This window comes from Fusarium phalaenopsidis, assembly GCF_050370095.1.
Source record: "Fusarium phalaenopsidis strain FUZ10S chromosome Unknown contig_32304, whole genome shotgun sequence".
Taxonomy (NCBI): domain Eukaryota; kingdom Fungi; phylum Ascomycota; class Sordariomycetes; order Hypocreales; family Nectriaceae; genus Fusarium; species Fusarium phalaenopsidis.
The window spans coordinates 2,217,626-2,233,349 of record NW_028145404.1 but is presented as its reverse complement, the minus strand read 5'-3'; the positions used below and the strand labels follow the sequence as shown (position 1 = coordinate 2,233,349).

General features: G+C 53.6%; 3 protein-coding genes across 3 annotated transcripts; 2 read left to right on the top strand and 1 right to left on the bottom strand.

Moving 5' to 3' along the window:
• Window positions 1–5,669: 5,669 nt before the first annotated feature.
• On the top strand, window positions 5,670–8,500 carry LRP88_09971 (3',5'-cyclic-nucleotide phosphodiesterase PDE2; the record flags this gene model as incomplete). The annotated part of the gene is made up of 4 exons (XM_083246444.1): window positions 5,670–5,829; window positions 5,889–6,725; window positions 6,784–7,376; window positions 7,433–8,500. The coding sequence occupies 4 exons, from the start codon at window positions 5,670–5,672 to the stop codon at window positions 8,498–8,500; spliced, it is 2,658 nt and encodes an 885-aa protein (XP_083097557.1).
• Window positions 8,501–10,819: 2,319 nt separating this feature from the next.
• LRP88_09970 (major facilitator superfamily domain-containing protein) lies at window positions 10,820–12,563 on the bottom strand (the record flags this gene model as incomplete). The annotated part of the gene is made up of 5 exons (XM_083246443.1): window positions 10,820–11,198; window positions 11,273–11,411; window positions 11,481–11,528; window positions 11,593–12,370; window positions 12,423–12,563. 5 exons carry the CDS (start codon window positions 12,561–12,563, stop codon window positions 10,820–10,822), a joined length of 1,485 nt encoding a protein of 494 aa, XP_083097556.1.
• A 907-nt stretch (window positions 12,564–13,470) lies between these two features.
• On the top strand, window positions 13,471–15,594 carry LRP88_09969 (transcription factor domain-containing protein; the record flags this gene model as incomplete). Its single annotated transcript, XM_083246442.1, has 3 exons — window positions 13,471–14,435; window positions 14,487–15,265; window positions 15,353–15,594. The coding sequence occupies 3 exons, from the start codon at window positions 13,471–13,473 to the stop codon at window positions 15,592–15,594; spliced, it is 1,986 nt and encodes a 661-aa protein (XP_083097555.1).
• Between the last annotated feature and the right edge of the window lie 130 nt (window positions 15,595–15,724).

Below are 15,724 nucleotides of genomic sequence, written 5' to 3'. Positions count from 1 at the left end.
CTTGTGCTTGGACTGGTGGTGCCATGGGGCCTCTCGCCAGAGCTTGAGCGTTGTTGTTTCCGAGACAGCAGGGTCCAAGACAGACCAGCCCTGCCTTTTGGTCGCGGGGTCGACGGACGAGGCTGCCAAGACATTGAGCCGTATGTGTGGGCATGTCTAGTTTGGATGGATGGATGATATGACAGGTGCTGGTTGGTTCCTGTCAGATCGAAGAGCCGGTCGGTTTTAGCCTCATCGACAATGGGATGCTTCTTTGAGTCCTCTGTATCGTTGGTTGCTCGCCACGCACGGGAGGCAGGCGAGCAAGCTTCGATAACCCCCTTCAAGCTGGTCTCCCAGGGGCTCACGCTATCGACGCACGGTGCCTGGACAAACTGGAACGAGTAAATAAGGCAAGGAATGAAGAAACCCTAAAGGTGGAATCGAGGTGCGCCCGCCGTGCACTCCAGATAGTATATCTCTGCGCCTCTCAGCCTGCCGTGGGCTCCAGACATGGCGGACAATGACGGGCGTCCACTAAGGCTGGGTGACCTGTCCGATTCCGGATAGAGGCTTTGTCGATTTGCCCATCAGGGGCCAAGGCACACAATCAATCAACAACGACGGAATTCCATCCTTGCCGGCCCCGAAGGTAAGGTCAAGCCATCGGGAGCTGCTTCGGGGGTTGGCTGTGGAGGTTCGCGGGGCTCACGGAGGCGGCGTCGGCGTCGGCGCCGAGCCCGGAGACACCACCCAGATGGGAACAAGGCGGAATGAAGTGCTCCAGAGAAGGCAAGAAACGAAACGAAGTTGGGGTGAGGATTTGGCGATATGGCAAAAAGCCAGCCGAAGACGCGGTTTCGAAAAGTCGAGACCCCTGAACAAGACGAGCGAGCATATCCTTACTCGGTACAGAGCAACATTCTAGGCGCGTAAGACTCTGCTCGGTGTCTCTGTGGGGTGCAAAGTCAAAGTAATTAGGAGCTGCCCGTTTGGGAGAGATGTGATGCTGAGCCTCGGTTCGGAGGTTCGAGGTTGACAGGGTCAAGCGGAGCTGAGTAATGGATTGATCAAATTCTCCTTTCTCATCATCCTCAGTCTGGGGGCGGAGATGTTATAGCTTGAGGCTGCATAGTTTCGGCTCTTGTACGCCATGGCAGACGAGAAAGCTCGTTACTAGAATAGGTGAGCTGTTCGCCCCGCGCTGTCATGGGTTGAGTGCAGTTCATGGCCTCGTCCTGCTCGTCTTTTGCTGCCCGTGGGTTCCCCTCGCGAGAGGGTGACGGCAAGGTAGACAATCAGCTGGATCCCAGCAACGGCGTGCGCGCACTGGGTGGGCGGGACCACCCTGGCATTCGCATCTCACAGAGCCCCCTGGAAATCCAATTCTTCCATCATTCCCTCGTGTGTGCCGTGGGGCTGGTTGGAGGCTGGGAACCGCCTGTGACGATCCAAAGCCACTCCGGAGCCTCTAAGCACTTTGCCACTTTCGGCATTGCTTCTGGAAACCGGAAGGTTTGGAGTGTCAGCGATTCGCTGCTCGGGGGGTGGTTGCCAAAAAGCCGGGGAATTTGGATAAGCGTGGGGTATGAACGAGAAGATACTGTACGCCCAAGGTTCTCGTGCCGAGCTTGTTCTGTGTGACGTGACGGAGAAGCACAAACTACAAGGTATGTAGGTGCCAGGTCAGCCAGTTACGGCCTCCATTCTTACCGGTGACTCTCGTGACTCCGTTGGCAGCCATCCTATCCCCAAAGCGTAGCTACCGCGTACCTCCTGCTGCTTCTGCTCCTCACAACCTCACCTAGAGGCGGGGAGAGTTTTGAGCCGGTGCGGTGCGGGGCAGCAAGCCTACGGCGGATGCGGACGGGGTTTGGAATGGGCATGGGAATGGAAGGGCGAGACAGAGGGTTGAAGAATGAAGGCGGATGAGGCTGGCTTTTCCGCTCCATCAAGAGACGCAGCTTGGACATTAACATTAGGGAGCAGCCTAGCCACTCGCAAAAGCCAGAATCTATATGTTGCTCTGGCCGGCCCATCGATAATAGCCTGGGCAAGAATGACGACGTTGATGATGAATCTAGTGGTTGTGGGATGTGGATGGTTCAAGGTTGTAATTCGAAGCCAGTCGTTGGCTGGGTTAGGTTGTCTGCGGGCTGCACGGAAGGGCCTCCCCGGTGCAACCTCCTGCCTATCTATGGATTGGATACGTATTTGCACTGCACAGCTTGCAGATGGGACAGAGCTCGGGCATCCTCCAGGAGCGTCAACTCCACCGCTAGAGCGGGCAAGTTGAGTTGACTTGCATGCTTGATGCTTGGAGCGGTCTGCCAGCGCATTGTATCTTGTATCGTGTCAAAATTGACCATCTACAAACTGGTTCGGATACCAGCAACCTGAAGCAACCACGCCGCAGGAACAATAGAGTGGTAGCCACAGTGCGCGTCTAGCCGTTATTAGACAGTGTGGAGACCATGCGGGTGCCCTCTCTCTCGAAGCCTTCTGCAGCTTCATGAACCGAACCCAAACCTTCGATTGGACAGTGTCCACAATGCACTGAGTACAGCAAGCTGCACGCCAGGACCCAACTGGTTGGTCGAAGCGATGGGTCGAGGAGTCGTCTCTGACGGCATCACCACCACGGATCTGCCCGCTGAGCGTGGTCAGCCATTACTGTCAGTCCTGCACCCTATCGACAACTGCTCCAGAGTGGCCCGGCGCTGATGCGTTGCCTCTGGGAGCTTGCACCAAGTACACTGTACAGCCGGACTGTGCTTGCTTCGAGAACGATTCTTGGTTCCCCTTTGCGTTGCAGCCCTCATGCGCCCCCGCCGGTCCCTTGTTCGATAATTGTGGGAATTGTGGCCAATTCCAGATTCTCGAAGACGGCCAGAAGAATCCAAGCCAAGCCAAGCAGCCCGCTTGGACCCCCTTTGTCCCCTCAGCGGGCTGGCACGCGTCATCTGATAGGCTCGACCAGCCCATCCCCGGTCCCGGCCATAGCGAGTGGAGCACGCCGTGGGTTCTAGCTTGGCTGCCTTGCTGCCTCGTGTCTCGTTGAACCAAGCACGTTCCCCCTTCTGTAACGACGATCCTCGACCACGCCCAAGAATGCCCTCCCTGGAAACTCGCGATAGGGGATCCCAAGGAACCCTTCCCATTGACTGCAGCCCTCCAACTCCACTGTTCTCTACTTTGACCTGTCTTTTTGGGTGCGGGTCACCCCCTGTATGCCATGTCAGCCCTCCCAAGGTCGACACAGGGATACCTTCGCCTGCACAAGCAAGCAGACGCAGACGCGCCTTGAAGCTCCCGTCCTGTCTCTGCCCTCAACTGAACCAGCCGCGCCAACCACTGTGACCTTCTCCTCATCGTCCGGAGCTACTCCTCTCGTCAAGCCATCCAGCTTCCTCCCCCGCGCGCAACCGGCACCTATCTCACAGGAACACGCGGCGCATCCACAAGCCTCGTTCAAGCCTCGTCGCGCACCCCTCCATCGATGAACTGCTCATCACGTCCCTCCACTGTGTTCTATGTGCCCTGCGCTACCAGTTGAATCACTCACCTCCAGCTCTCTGCTAAGCTAGGGGTCGCCTCTCTGTTTTCTTGTCCTGGTGATCGCTTCAATTCTGTCATCAAACAACCTGGGGATATCGTGTCCCCTTGTTCTTGAAAAACGACACATCATTGCTTCTACCGAGAAACACATCACCACCAGGCAGTAACTAGTCGCTCCTCTCTCGGTTGCCTGAGCTGAGCTGAGCTGAGCAAGCCTTTCTTTGTCCCTGCCTGAGCGTGATGGTGTCCATCCTCATCATCATCATCCTGTAGCTGCCATCCATCTTTGCGCCTGGACTTCCTCTCTGACCTCTTTTTTCTGCATCAATTTCCCCTTTCCTTGTTCCAACGTTACTTTTTCACCTTTCTTTCTTTTTCTCCTTCACAAGGCTGCGCCATCCATTGTTCTTGGGCACCTCTGCCCCGTAAAAACCCCTCTCAAGTCCCCTAAAGGCTGGGTCCCAGTCTCTGCTCGGGGAGTAAAAGTCACTTTTTTGACTCCTGCCCCCCCGGCTGGCTCTGAGACCTTTCCTTCTCCCTCACCCTCACCCTCCTCTCTCACTTTCGCGCCTTCCCTCCCTCCCTCTCTCCTCTCCTCCTCCTCTCTCTCCAAAAAATCTTGTCTTAATCCGTTCCTTGGCCAATTCGACTCGTCGAGTCGACCCTCGATCCGGTCGCATCTGACTCGCTGTCGATTATCTTTCTCCACGCCGTCATCCACGCCCTCTCACGGCAGATACTCTAGGCCACTACTGTCAGAGTACTTGACTACCAGCGGCAGGCTTTGCCTCCCGTCTTCGCCTTTTCCCGGCCTCGCCTCATCCGTCTTGCCTTCGAGTCTTCGTTGCCGCCCGCTGCAAGCCAAGCCAGGCGCTTCCTGTCGCATCTCAACTCAACCCTCTCTCTCTCTCTCTCTTCGCGCACGCGCCGAACATTCATTCTCTTTCCCATCTTCTCCTTCTCTGGACCCTTCTTTCTCTCGGCTTCCTTTTTCCCCCGTTCCAACCAGTTTTACCTCAGCTCCCACTGGTATTGTCGTCACGTCGCACCATCCATCCACAATCGCGACCACGCCCTGCTCCTCCGCTTGCAGCCACGCTCGCAGATCGTCTCTCCCCCGGACCCGGTTACTTCGACCGTCGGTGCCCTTGTCCTGCTTGGGCTCTTCCCTCATCCTTCCCTAGCCCTTCTCCAACCAGGATCCGACACCTTCTGCTCGCCGCTAAGCAAGCACATCGCCTGCTGCAGTGGTACCTCGAGGTAAGGCCCAGATACCTTCATGGCCCTGACACCATTGTCCCAGCGCACGCGTGCTCCATCCATTCTGCCACCACGATCCCAACCAAGCACCCTCACCCTCACTCACATCATCTTGCCCTTCTCCTTCTAGTAGCTTTCCTCATTCTGTCTTCCATCCCTGGCCCTTGTTAGTCCATTCCATCTTGACCCATTCGTCTCCATCCCCGTGTGTCGACCATTTCTTCACTCACCTTTTCGCCTCTCTACCTACCGCGCCATCATTTCCAGCAGATCTCGCCCTCTCTCTTTCTTCTCACATCGCTCTCTGCCGAACCCACAACGTCGCCGCGACTTTCCTTTTTTCAACTCGCACCCAGCTAATATTTTTTCCTTTTTCGCCATCCAGTCTCGATTTCCATCCCAATTTGTTCGAGACCCTGTTGTCTGCCGACAGCTCCCGCCACTGCGACGCCAACCAAGGAACTCGTCCGACCCTTCCACACGAAAGCCGTCTCGCTGTACAACCAAACCGAGTACTCTAGGACGTCTTCGATTCATCGACGCTGCACACAGGCGCGTTTCGGTAATCGGTTCCTTTCTTCGTTCTCTGCGACGGTTTCATCTATCCATCTCGTCGCATGTCTCGCGGCTCCTGAGTCGCATTGACCCAATCGCCTCGCGATCGCAACGCCCCTGAACTACGATCCCCGATAACCCTTTGGCGTTACTGTTCGCAATCGGCGTTAAACCACGGCTCGAATTCGTATATCACAGGACATTTAGTCCTTGGTGTTTCGTGAGGGTATTCATCTTCACCCACTAAAACATCTTGGTCCAATTTCTCAGCTGCCCGAAGGGCTACGGTGCTCCAGTCGTGAGACTGGTAGCTCTCCATGAGCAACATGGACCGCGCCGCTTGTCACGTTATCTATGTCAATCGCAATGTCTGCGAGGAGGGTTTGGTTCGCGCCATTGCTGACCACGGTGCATCCGACTGGGCTACAGATGAAGCTCGTCAAATCGTGCAGCCTCTTCTAAAGGCATTTGGCGATGGTGAGTTTGCCAAATAATGCCTGCTTGTGGTATGCTTGCCTGGCTAACACGCCGTCCAGTCAATGTCTGCGCCTCTGGGGGCGCTTGTTTGTCAAAACTGTTCGAATTACAGGAAGTATCTATGCTCGATCTGAAGCCGACACTCGTACTTCTCGACACTCCACACGATGAACCAGTTCACGAGTCCCGGAGAAGACCCCTGTCGCCCTCGCCTTCTTGCACTTCTTCCACGGAAGATGTCGATATTCACACCCCCGACGAAGATCTCTATGGTCTTGGTTTGCTACAAAAGATCATCACCGAAGCCCATTTGCGTGGCATGTCCAAGCTTATTGTCCCGATACCAGTTATCAGCAATCCACAGATGGAGCACCCATCTACGAATGGACAGATGACTGATGGCGCCGTGGAGCCCGTTGTTTCGCCTTTGGGGTTACTGGATGCAAATCGTCAACTCATCAGGAGATGCCTAGATCTTGGCGCTGTCGACGTCATCATCAGCCCTCTAAGCGTCAAGTGCATAACGAGTCTAGAGATCTGCGCTTATCGGGCCCATAGAGATGCTGCAAAGGAGCAACAGACCCTGCTGGAAATTAGGCAAGGCCGGAAACGATCCTGGGTTGGTGTGAACGAGGAGAAGCCGTTTGCCTACCTCCGGGAAGCCATGGTTTCGGGGCTGATGAACGGGATTTGCCGTTTGTCTACCAACGATGACCAGATCAATAATGCACACGTAGCCGTGTCTTCTGAGCGACAGGCTGCCATTGCTACTGCAGTTGGTAGTTGGCGTTTCTGTGCCCACTCACTCTCCGACGATGAGTTGCTGGTGGCAGCCATGGACATGTTCAGGCACGCCTTGTCCATGCCTGAACTTGAGCGATGGCGGCTACATGCAGGTACGTCTTACTATTTTAATATTGATCACGGTCGGCCACATGCTAACCTCGACTCTAGACCAACTGATCAGCTTTCTCGTTGCCTGCCGTGCCGCTTACAATAGTTTTGTCCCGTATCACAACTTTCGCCATGTTGTGGACGTCTTGCAGGCAACCTTCCATTTCTTGGTTCGCATCAACGCTCTGCCGCCATATCCTGCAGGTGCCGAGCCCAAGATTACTCCGGCAAAATCTCCGATGGCTGCGTTGATCACACCTTTTGAGGCCTTGACGCTTCTCATCACTGCCATCGGTCACGATGTCGGCCACCCTGGTGTCAACAACGGGTTTCTCGTCACACTGAACGCCCCTCTAGCCCAGCTTTACAACGATCGTTCCGTCTTGGAATCGTTCCACTGCGCAGCTTATTCGCAGATCCTTCGCCGATATTGGCCTGCGGCCTTCGAAGACAGCAAGATGCGTGATCTCATGATTGCCTCAATCCTGGCAACAGATATGGGCCTACACTTCGAATACATGAAGAAGCTAGGAAACGTACAGGAGCGTCTCCAAGTGGACAACAGCACGGATGGCTGGAACGGCCGGCAGCTGCAGGAGGCTAAGACCTTGGCGTGCTCACTTCTCATCAAATGTGCCGACATCAGCAATGTGGTATGTTGATCCTTGGATTTGTCAATCTGGACTTGAAAACTAATTTGTCCTTTTAGGCAAGGAATCACGAGATAGCGTTGAAATGGACGTACATTCTCTCGGAGGAGTTCTCGCGGCAGGCGTCAATGGAAGGTGAACTGGGCATTCCGTCGTCGCTCATGTCACCGCCGAAGCAAGACATGACATCATTGGCCAAGAGCCAGCTTGGATTCATGAATCTCTTTGCCACCCCACTGTTCCAAGGAGTTGCCGACATCATGCCTGCTATGGATTATACCGTGGAGGAGCTCGAGATGAATAAGAGCTTGTTCGAGCTGAAGCTGCAGCAGGAAAAGGCGAAGGAGCCGTTGGATGACCCAGTTCGCAAGCGCCTCCTGAAGGAGGGCACGTTTTCGCCGAGGACTATGAGTTTTGCGGTACCACAAGAGGAGGAAAGGAAAGCCCCAGCGTCATTAATGGAGGTAGCGGACCGAAAGTCGGACTCGACTCCAGTGGGTAATGGAGATCTGCCAAAGCCCCGGGCGGAGGGAGAAGATCTGTCGCCAGCCGACAGCCAGAGGACAATGGGTGCGTCGCCCGTGAGTGGCACGCTCGAGGAGTTTAAGGAGATCAATGGCTCGACGTCATCATTTGACGCAGTCAGGGAGTTGGCGAACAGCGATCCGTTTCAAACACGAAGCAGGGGCGACAGCTATCCTGATGGCAAATCAATGCCCTCGGCGAAGCAAAGATCGAGCGAGACAACTGAAGGAAGTGTGTCGGGGGCATGCTCGGGAGACTGGGCTTCCCAAGCGACGAGCGCAACAACGGGCAAGATGCCAATGTCACCAAGCACGCGGGGCACAAGTATTGTCAGTGGGGACTCGACGGAACATCCAGTTGGCATTCCTACGATCAACGTCGATTCGGCGAGCTTGAAGGAGACATCGGGAGCGATTTACCACGACAACTCGGCGATGGATGACGAGACAAGATCCAACGCAAGCACAACAGGCGGAAGCATTGGCAAGGCCGAGGGCAAGTCATTGAAAAAGAAGACTAGCAGGTTCAGGATGAAGGACTTCCCATTCTTCAGGAGGCATAAGGGCACAAGCTCGCCATCGACGGCGGACACGACTGGGTGAAGAGGTATCACAGAACTCGTCAGCCAGGAGCGAAGATAAGATGTAACGAATCGCAAAAATGGGGTGTCTCGAAATCCGACTCGAGGCAGACAAGAAGCTGGAGAAGCCCGAGACAGGGTTATATAGGCTGATGCTGTCGGAGACGTGTGTGGCTATTCCACAATGGCCTTTCTTTTCCAAGGACGTGTCAGTCAAGGCGACTGCCCTAATGATTGCAGTATATACTTGTACAATAACTATGGGTGGAGAGTCTCGGCGAGCGAGCGGTTCAGCCGGGTGCGCAGACTGCAGCTCGGGCCCAGAGCTTGCGATGACGGAGAGGCATTCATCTTGTTCACTCAGGAAGCATCTTTATGGGAGCGGGAAAACCGGGACCGGGACCGGAAACCGCTACAGGCGTTGGCGCAGGGTCGGCAGGGTGACGAAAGGGAATGTATCAAAATCAGTCACGGCAGGATGGGTGTGGGACATGATAGTTTTTTGCTTGGGTTGGGTTTGGTTGGGTATATGATATATGGAAGGGGAGGACGGATGTAGGTCTGTGGTGTCGTTTAGGTGTTGTTGGGTGATGGGCAAGTTACATGGCTGTGAGGCTATGTATGGTTCCGCAGGCAGATGCCCTCGCAAGAGATGTCAGATTCAATGATGACGGCCCTTTGAAGCAGTCGTTTTTGCTATTGGTGATTCTGAACCATGGTGCAAGTGATGGTGTATGTTGTGTGAACCGGATCATGTGTTGATGCTACTAGAAGGGGATACATGTGCAAATCGCCAAGAATACGGGTCCACAGCATGTGAGAGATTTCGGCGGAGGAGTGAAATGCATTCACAGTCGTCATGGTACGGTAAGCGTCAGGTCCCTTGGTTCCACGGGTGAGTCGAGGTGCGTGACTAGTATAAGAGCTGGTGGGATCTAGGAGGATATGTGAATATGGTTCCTCCATCTATAACCAGGGGGCTAGTTCGGAGCCCTCTGGCAGGCCTTTTATGGCTTGCCCGGGTCGTAGCTGCAAGCCTAGTTTCCCGAGAATTCGGTGTCGTCAGATGAACCAGATCCGGAAGAGGTGTCATCAGTCTCGCAAGAATCGTCAAAAGGTAGTCAAAGATTGAGAGACCGGCTAGGAAAGGGCAATCATAATAGAGATGACCTTTATGGTGTGAATATCATGCAGAGCCAGAGTCACCTTGGGCACACGGTACTTGTCAATAGTGAATAGGTAGTCACTTGGACGTCAACCACATGAGACTTGCATACAATCCATGCCTCTTCCTCATGCACGACTCCTCACCTGCGAACGCTGCTGATGCGGCTCCTCTAGACTTTCTGATCACGCACGGGATAATAATTCCCGAGATGATGGGATTGGTGAAAGCCCATTGGTCAGAATTTCCGAGCTCGCGCACGCCCTCCATGTATTGCCAGCAACGCCCATCGGATGGTCGGCCGATGGGGTGAGAGGGGGAAATGTCATGGATTCATGTAAGGTTAGATGGACGGGTGGCATTCTAGACCCGGGCTTTGTGGGTTCTGGATCTGTTCTAAATCCGTGGGGGTTTGTTGTAGTTTGTGTTTGTGGATGAGGGCAAGCAGGGTTGGTTGTTACGGTGAAGCCGTGATAATTTCTTTAGGCTCCCATGAAAACCCGACTTTAGTAGGTCAGGTAGAAGGACAATAATCTACTCGGTAATACCAATGTGGTTTAGAGCCACACTCGGAAACAGTTTAGGCGGCCTCGCTAGTCTATGTTCATCAAAGAGATTCACATGGAACATTTATCGTGGTGTTCTCCTATAGTCAGTGCCTCGCTTGGGTTGCCAACGCCTGACTCAATCAAACCCTATACCAGGTATTTTTAGAAGATGTTCAGCCCCAAAGTGATGTTATCTATTCTAAACCTTTGCGATTTCTAAGCAAAAGATATAGTAAGGATGTGCTACCTTTGGGTTATTAGCAAAACTGCCTTCCTTGGGATAGATACATAGACTGTTGGTCATGAGAGTGCGGTCACAAGCGTCTACAATGAATGCATCCTAACCTTTCTCCTAGAGAAACCAAGTATAGAGACACGCGCCATTGTCAATAGCAATAGAGTAACATTTTCAAAAACGCAAATTATTATTATTTTCATCCCATGCTTTTCCTTTTCAAGCCCAAAAACGCCCAGTGTCTTGTCTCCCTTCCCATTTTAAACTCAACCAATGTATACGCAAATCCAAGTCGCTATTTCTAATGCAGTATATGATGCAATGCCGAAATTTTGTCAAGTAATATCGCCGTCATGCAGCCGTTTCTCGAAATTCAAGTTGTGCACTGTGGACCTAGTCCTGGATGGCAAAGGCTGCCCTGGCCGTCTTGCTGCTCCTCGCCAGGCGATCGCCGTACCTGATGAAGACGAATGGAATAACTCCCATGGCGAGAGCGATAAAGGCCAGCACCGAGGGTGCCCAGTGGAGGCCCAGGTCGCCGTACATGCTGTCGGCAGCAAGCGGTAGTAGGATGGCGCCGATGGAGCGTGTCATACTGGCTGCAGCCAGGGCAGATGCCGAGTATTGAAGAAAGACGTCTGTGAGATAGTTGATCATTCCCATGAACAGCAGCTGGAAGCCCAGACCGAAAAAGAGGCCACCCAGAGATGGGATAATGGGGTTCACGCTGGGCCAGACGGTCCAACCAAGCCAAAACAGGGAGATGACCATGCTACAAGCCGACAAGTTAACATCTCAGACCACACAATATCGGCCAGCTCATGGTTGAAGAGAGTATGAACATACCAGGGAGAAGCAATGCAGGCAAGGGGTAGGCGGCGATAGATGTGGTTCTTGGTCCATTCCGCGCCGGCCTTGGTTTGGCTATCATGATACCAAGTAAAGATGTAGAAAACCACCAGAGACAGGATCGATCCAACAGCCACTGCGGGAGACAGGTTAACGAACTGTCTTGACGTGTTGCGTAGTAGAGCGCGGCGACAAGTCAACTTACAAGGTATAAATGCAAGTCCAGCCATTCCTGGAGATAGTTCGTAAAAGTCTGCTCAGCAGATCAATGTTAGGGATATTCGGAGATGGCATGGGCCAAGTTTATGCGTGCTTACCTTGAAAGACTCGAGGATATGCCTGGAACATGAGGTAGAAAACAGCGTACACCAGTGTGAGGTATGCCGAAGTGGAGGCAAGGATGGGTTCCGTGAATAGAAGCTTCATCGGTCGTAGGAAGATCTTTCGGACATCGAAAGGCTTCAGCTCGGGAACCTGCCCCTCGCCAGACTTGCGGTTCTTCTTGAGTTGCTTGCGCGCCGCCTTGTTATGAAGGACTGGGGCGTACGTCTCAGGGAGTGTGAGGACGAGAGGCAGTCCAGCAGCCGCCATCATGCCGGCGATCCAGAATGGCCAGCGCCACGAGATTGGGGAGGAAAAGCCCGAGACGATGGGGCCAACCAAGGGACCCAAGGTGGTGATGCCCATGTAGAGGGCCATAGCGTTGCCTCGCACCGAGGGATTGTCCAGAATGTCAGAGTACAATCCGCCGATAACAGTCGTGGGAGCTGCTGCGTTGACTCCGCAAAGAAGACGGAAGATGAGGAGGACCGCATAGTTGGGAGCCCCAGATGATGCCAGCATAAAGACAAGATAACCCAGATAGGTACCGATCAAGACAGGTCGACGACCGATGTACTCGCTGAGGGGGCCAAAGAGCAGCGGACCGAGGACATATCCAACCATGTACAAAGAGTTGAGGAGGATGAGGTGAACAGGATTGGTGACATTAAACTGCTCGGCGATGGCAGCGAGAGCACCTGAAGGCATTGACGATCCAAAGTTGCCATTGAAGGTGCATGTGAAACCGGCGACGATGATGTGCAGTTTTCTCATCTTGAGTATGTCAGTATTACCTAGTCTATGTTTGTTTTCATAGTTAACTGACCGGTGATAACTTGGTAGCATCCCAAGACTCGCTGTCGGACCAGCTCGACTCGTCCGAAGAGTCTCCTCTCTCTTCAATATCGACAACAGTGTGGTTGCGGGTGGCATCATCGCCAAAGCACTGAGTCTCGTCGGAACCCATGTTTTTGAAACAATTGGCCGAGCAAAAGGTCAAATTGTATGTTGATGTCTGTTACAACTCGAGCCAACTGCCTTGTGCCTGGGCAGGCTGTTGGCTCTTATATCCGTCTTCTTCCAAGCCATCTCCATTGCTGTGTTCCCACTGTGGGTAATTCACACAAAATTTTCTTGCCTCTTTTCCTTCTCCGACTTGTTACTGTTGGCTTGACTCAACTCATCGTGGACATTAGACCGGTCGCGAACTCTGGGTCTTCTGTTGTGTATAAGCCAGAGCCTTTCTCGCGCCGTCATTGGACAGTTTGGCCGAAGGCGTCAAGCCAACTTATGTGTCTCGGCTTTTATTTGACCCACACACTCCCGAGTCCGAGCTGTCGGTTTTGATCCGTCATTGATACATCCACTTGACTAGGCCCATGTGATGCCTGTTGAACGATTCGATTCGGCCGAGCCTTTTTCACCCCCAAATTCCTGTCGGGAGTTTTTGCGGCTTAGAAATCTCGACGGGAGGAAGGGCGCTGTCTTGTAAAAAATGTCACCAGAAAGGCCCGCCGAGCATCGGCATCCGGAGCCGGCCTCCAACGACTCCCACCAGCCTCGAACAGGACCTACTCGACGAAGAACCAGTATGAAACCCCCTCATTGTATTGTATTTTTGCTGTTGCCGAGATAGTTCATCTCTCCTCTTGTCTTGGTGTTTTGTTGTTTCTGCTCGCCGTCAATGCGTCAGGTTCCTTGCCCATGAGACTGACTGTCCATATTGCTTTATTTCAGACGGGAGAGCCTGTATTGTCTGCCATCAGCGAAAAGTTCGGTGCGATATCCTGGAAAAGGGCATACCTTGCTCAAACTGCCAGTCCCAGGACAGGTCAAGCTGCCGGCTGTACGAGAAGAAGAAGACAAGGTCCACGCTGGCACGTATAAACCGTCCAACCAATATCCCCCTTCAGCCTCGTCACCGTGGCCAGCAGCCCGTAACAGCACCTGCAACACCCACTCCAACACCTCAGTGGCCCGGCATCTCGGCGGATGGTTCAACAGATCCTATCCCTCGACCGAGTTCATCGTCAGCCGACAACAGGGCCCGATATCATCACAACGACTCCCCTTCAACCATCCACGGCTCCGCCGCCGGAAACTGCGAGGATGAGCAGGCCACACGTAACCTAGCAGAGTTTATTGACCAAGACGAAGTCAGAGTGGGCGAGATCACTCGAGCCGCCCGCCTCTACTACATCGGTACTGAATTCTCCAACCTCAACTACCTGGTTCGCCAACGAGCTCGACAGCCGGACCAGAATGTCGTGCACTTTGGAAGCCACCCTCTTGCTCGAAAGATACCTTCAGTACCGCAGGAAGCACTCCAGTTGCCTCCCAAGGCATTGGCCGATGAGCTTGTCAGGGCTTACTTCACCCACGTGAATAGGGGGTTCCCTGTTGTCGACGAGGAAGAGTTCATGGCAAGATATAATGGAACAGACGCCTACAGGCAGATCTCTTTGCCTTTGTTCCACGCCGTCTGTCTTGTTGGTGCACATGTCCTGTCTTCCCGTCGCGAGGACGTCAAGGCCATAAAGTTCGACTTTTTCCGGAGAGCAAAGCTGCTGTTCGACTGTCGCTTTGAGCAGCATCGCGAGTCATATCTCCAGGTTGCCCTTCTCCTAACATGGCAGTGTGACAACCTCGAAGACATCGTCTCCAATTCGTGGCATTGGGTAGGTGTCGCTGCCCGAACGGCCATGGGTATGGGCATGCACCGAGATGCAGCGCCGTCCAGCCTCAACGCCCTGGACAAGTCCCAGTGGGTTCGGCTCTGGTGGTCTGTCTTCCAGTTTGATGTCATGGTCTCAGCTTCTTATGGCCGGCCACAGGCAATGTGAGTGTGTCCCAGCTCAGAGCCGTAATGCATGCCTTCTAACAAAGTCAGAAACCTCGACGAGTCCGATGCGCCCATGCTGCATGAAAAGTACTTTGATGGTATCCCGCACGCAAATACCGCGTTTGCAATTCATCACACCCAGTTGTGCATCATCTTCTCCAAGGCCATGAAGGGGCGAGTGGCAATCCGAGCCTCGCCAGCCGATCGAGCTCAAGTGACGAAGCAGGCCGATGAGGAGTTGGCTCAGTTCATAACCCAGCTGCCAGAGAGTCTTCGATTGTCGCTTCCAGAGCCAGATATCTGGCGGGCAACCCTTCACCTCTCTTATAATAACTTTCTGATCCTGCTGCATCGGCCACCGCCTCGTCAAGACCCAAAGCACTTCTCACTAGACACAGCCACCGATATGAGCATCTGTGGGGACGCCGTTGCAGCCATCAACTCGATTTTTGAGTCGCTCCGCTCAAGAGACCTCTTGTGTGATTTGTGGCTCCCAGCAGTTCATGTGCTCTTCACGGCCTTGCTGCATGTGGCCAGTGAACTCAACTCAGCCAATCCTCTCGTAGCTGCAAAGTCGTTGCGCATGTTTGATTGCCTCCTCGTCACTCTACGAGAGTTATCGCGTCACTGGCTGTACGCCGAGAGTCTGTTGCGTTTATTTGAGGAACGAACCATGTGGAACAGGCCAAGGGCCAATCTTGACGATTCTACTGAGGCTTTTGTCGCAAGAGGGCCACAGCGCTCAAACGAAGGTCCTCAAAACGACGGCCTAGATCGCTTCTCCCTGCGTCCTGATCCTCTCGCCACTTCCAGTGGCATCCCCCAGAGCCCGGCTGGAGGCATTGCAGCCACAGGATTCCAAACATCCTCTAGGGCCTCCGGTCTTGGTCATCGTGAACAACTTCCGGGCCAAGGCTTGCCCCATGGACAGGCTGGTCCTCCATATTCTTTTAACTATGACTTTGGAGGTGCAATGGCAGGACAAGGCGCAGGAAATACTTCGAGGGATATTGCGCAAGAGGGTATCCCGTACAGTGACGGTTTCATCGACAATGGGATGGATATGGCTGAGAGTGGCCAAGGTTTGGATCTTCTACCCGTGCCTTCAGCGCTGGAGTTTCTTCTTGCGGGTATGGACGGTGAGTATGACTTTTGATCCAATGTTCAGGTGTAAGGAGGCCGGCTGCAACTTGTTGTTTCGCGAATACCACTAGGGTTGGATGAATTGGGCGTACATCGGGATTAATCGATTATGACGAGTTGAATCAACTTGAACCAATCCTCCT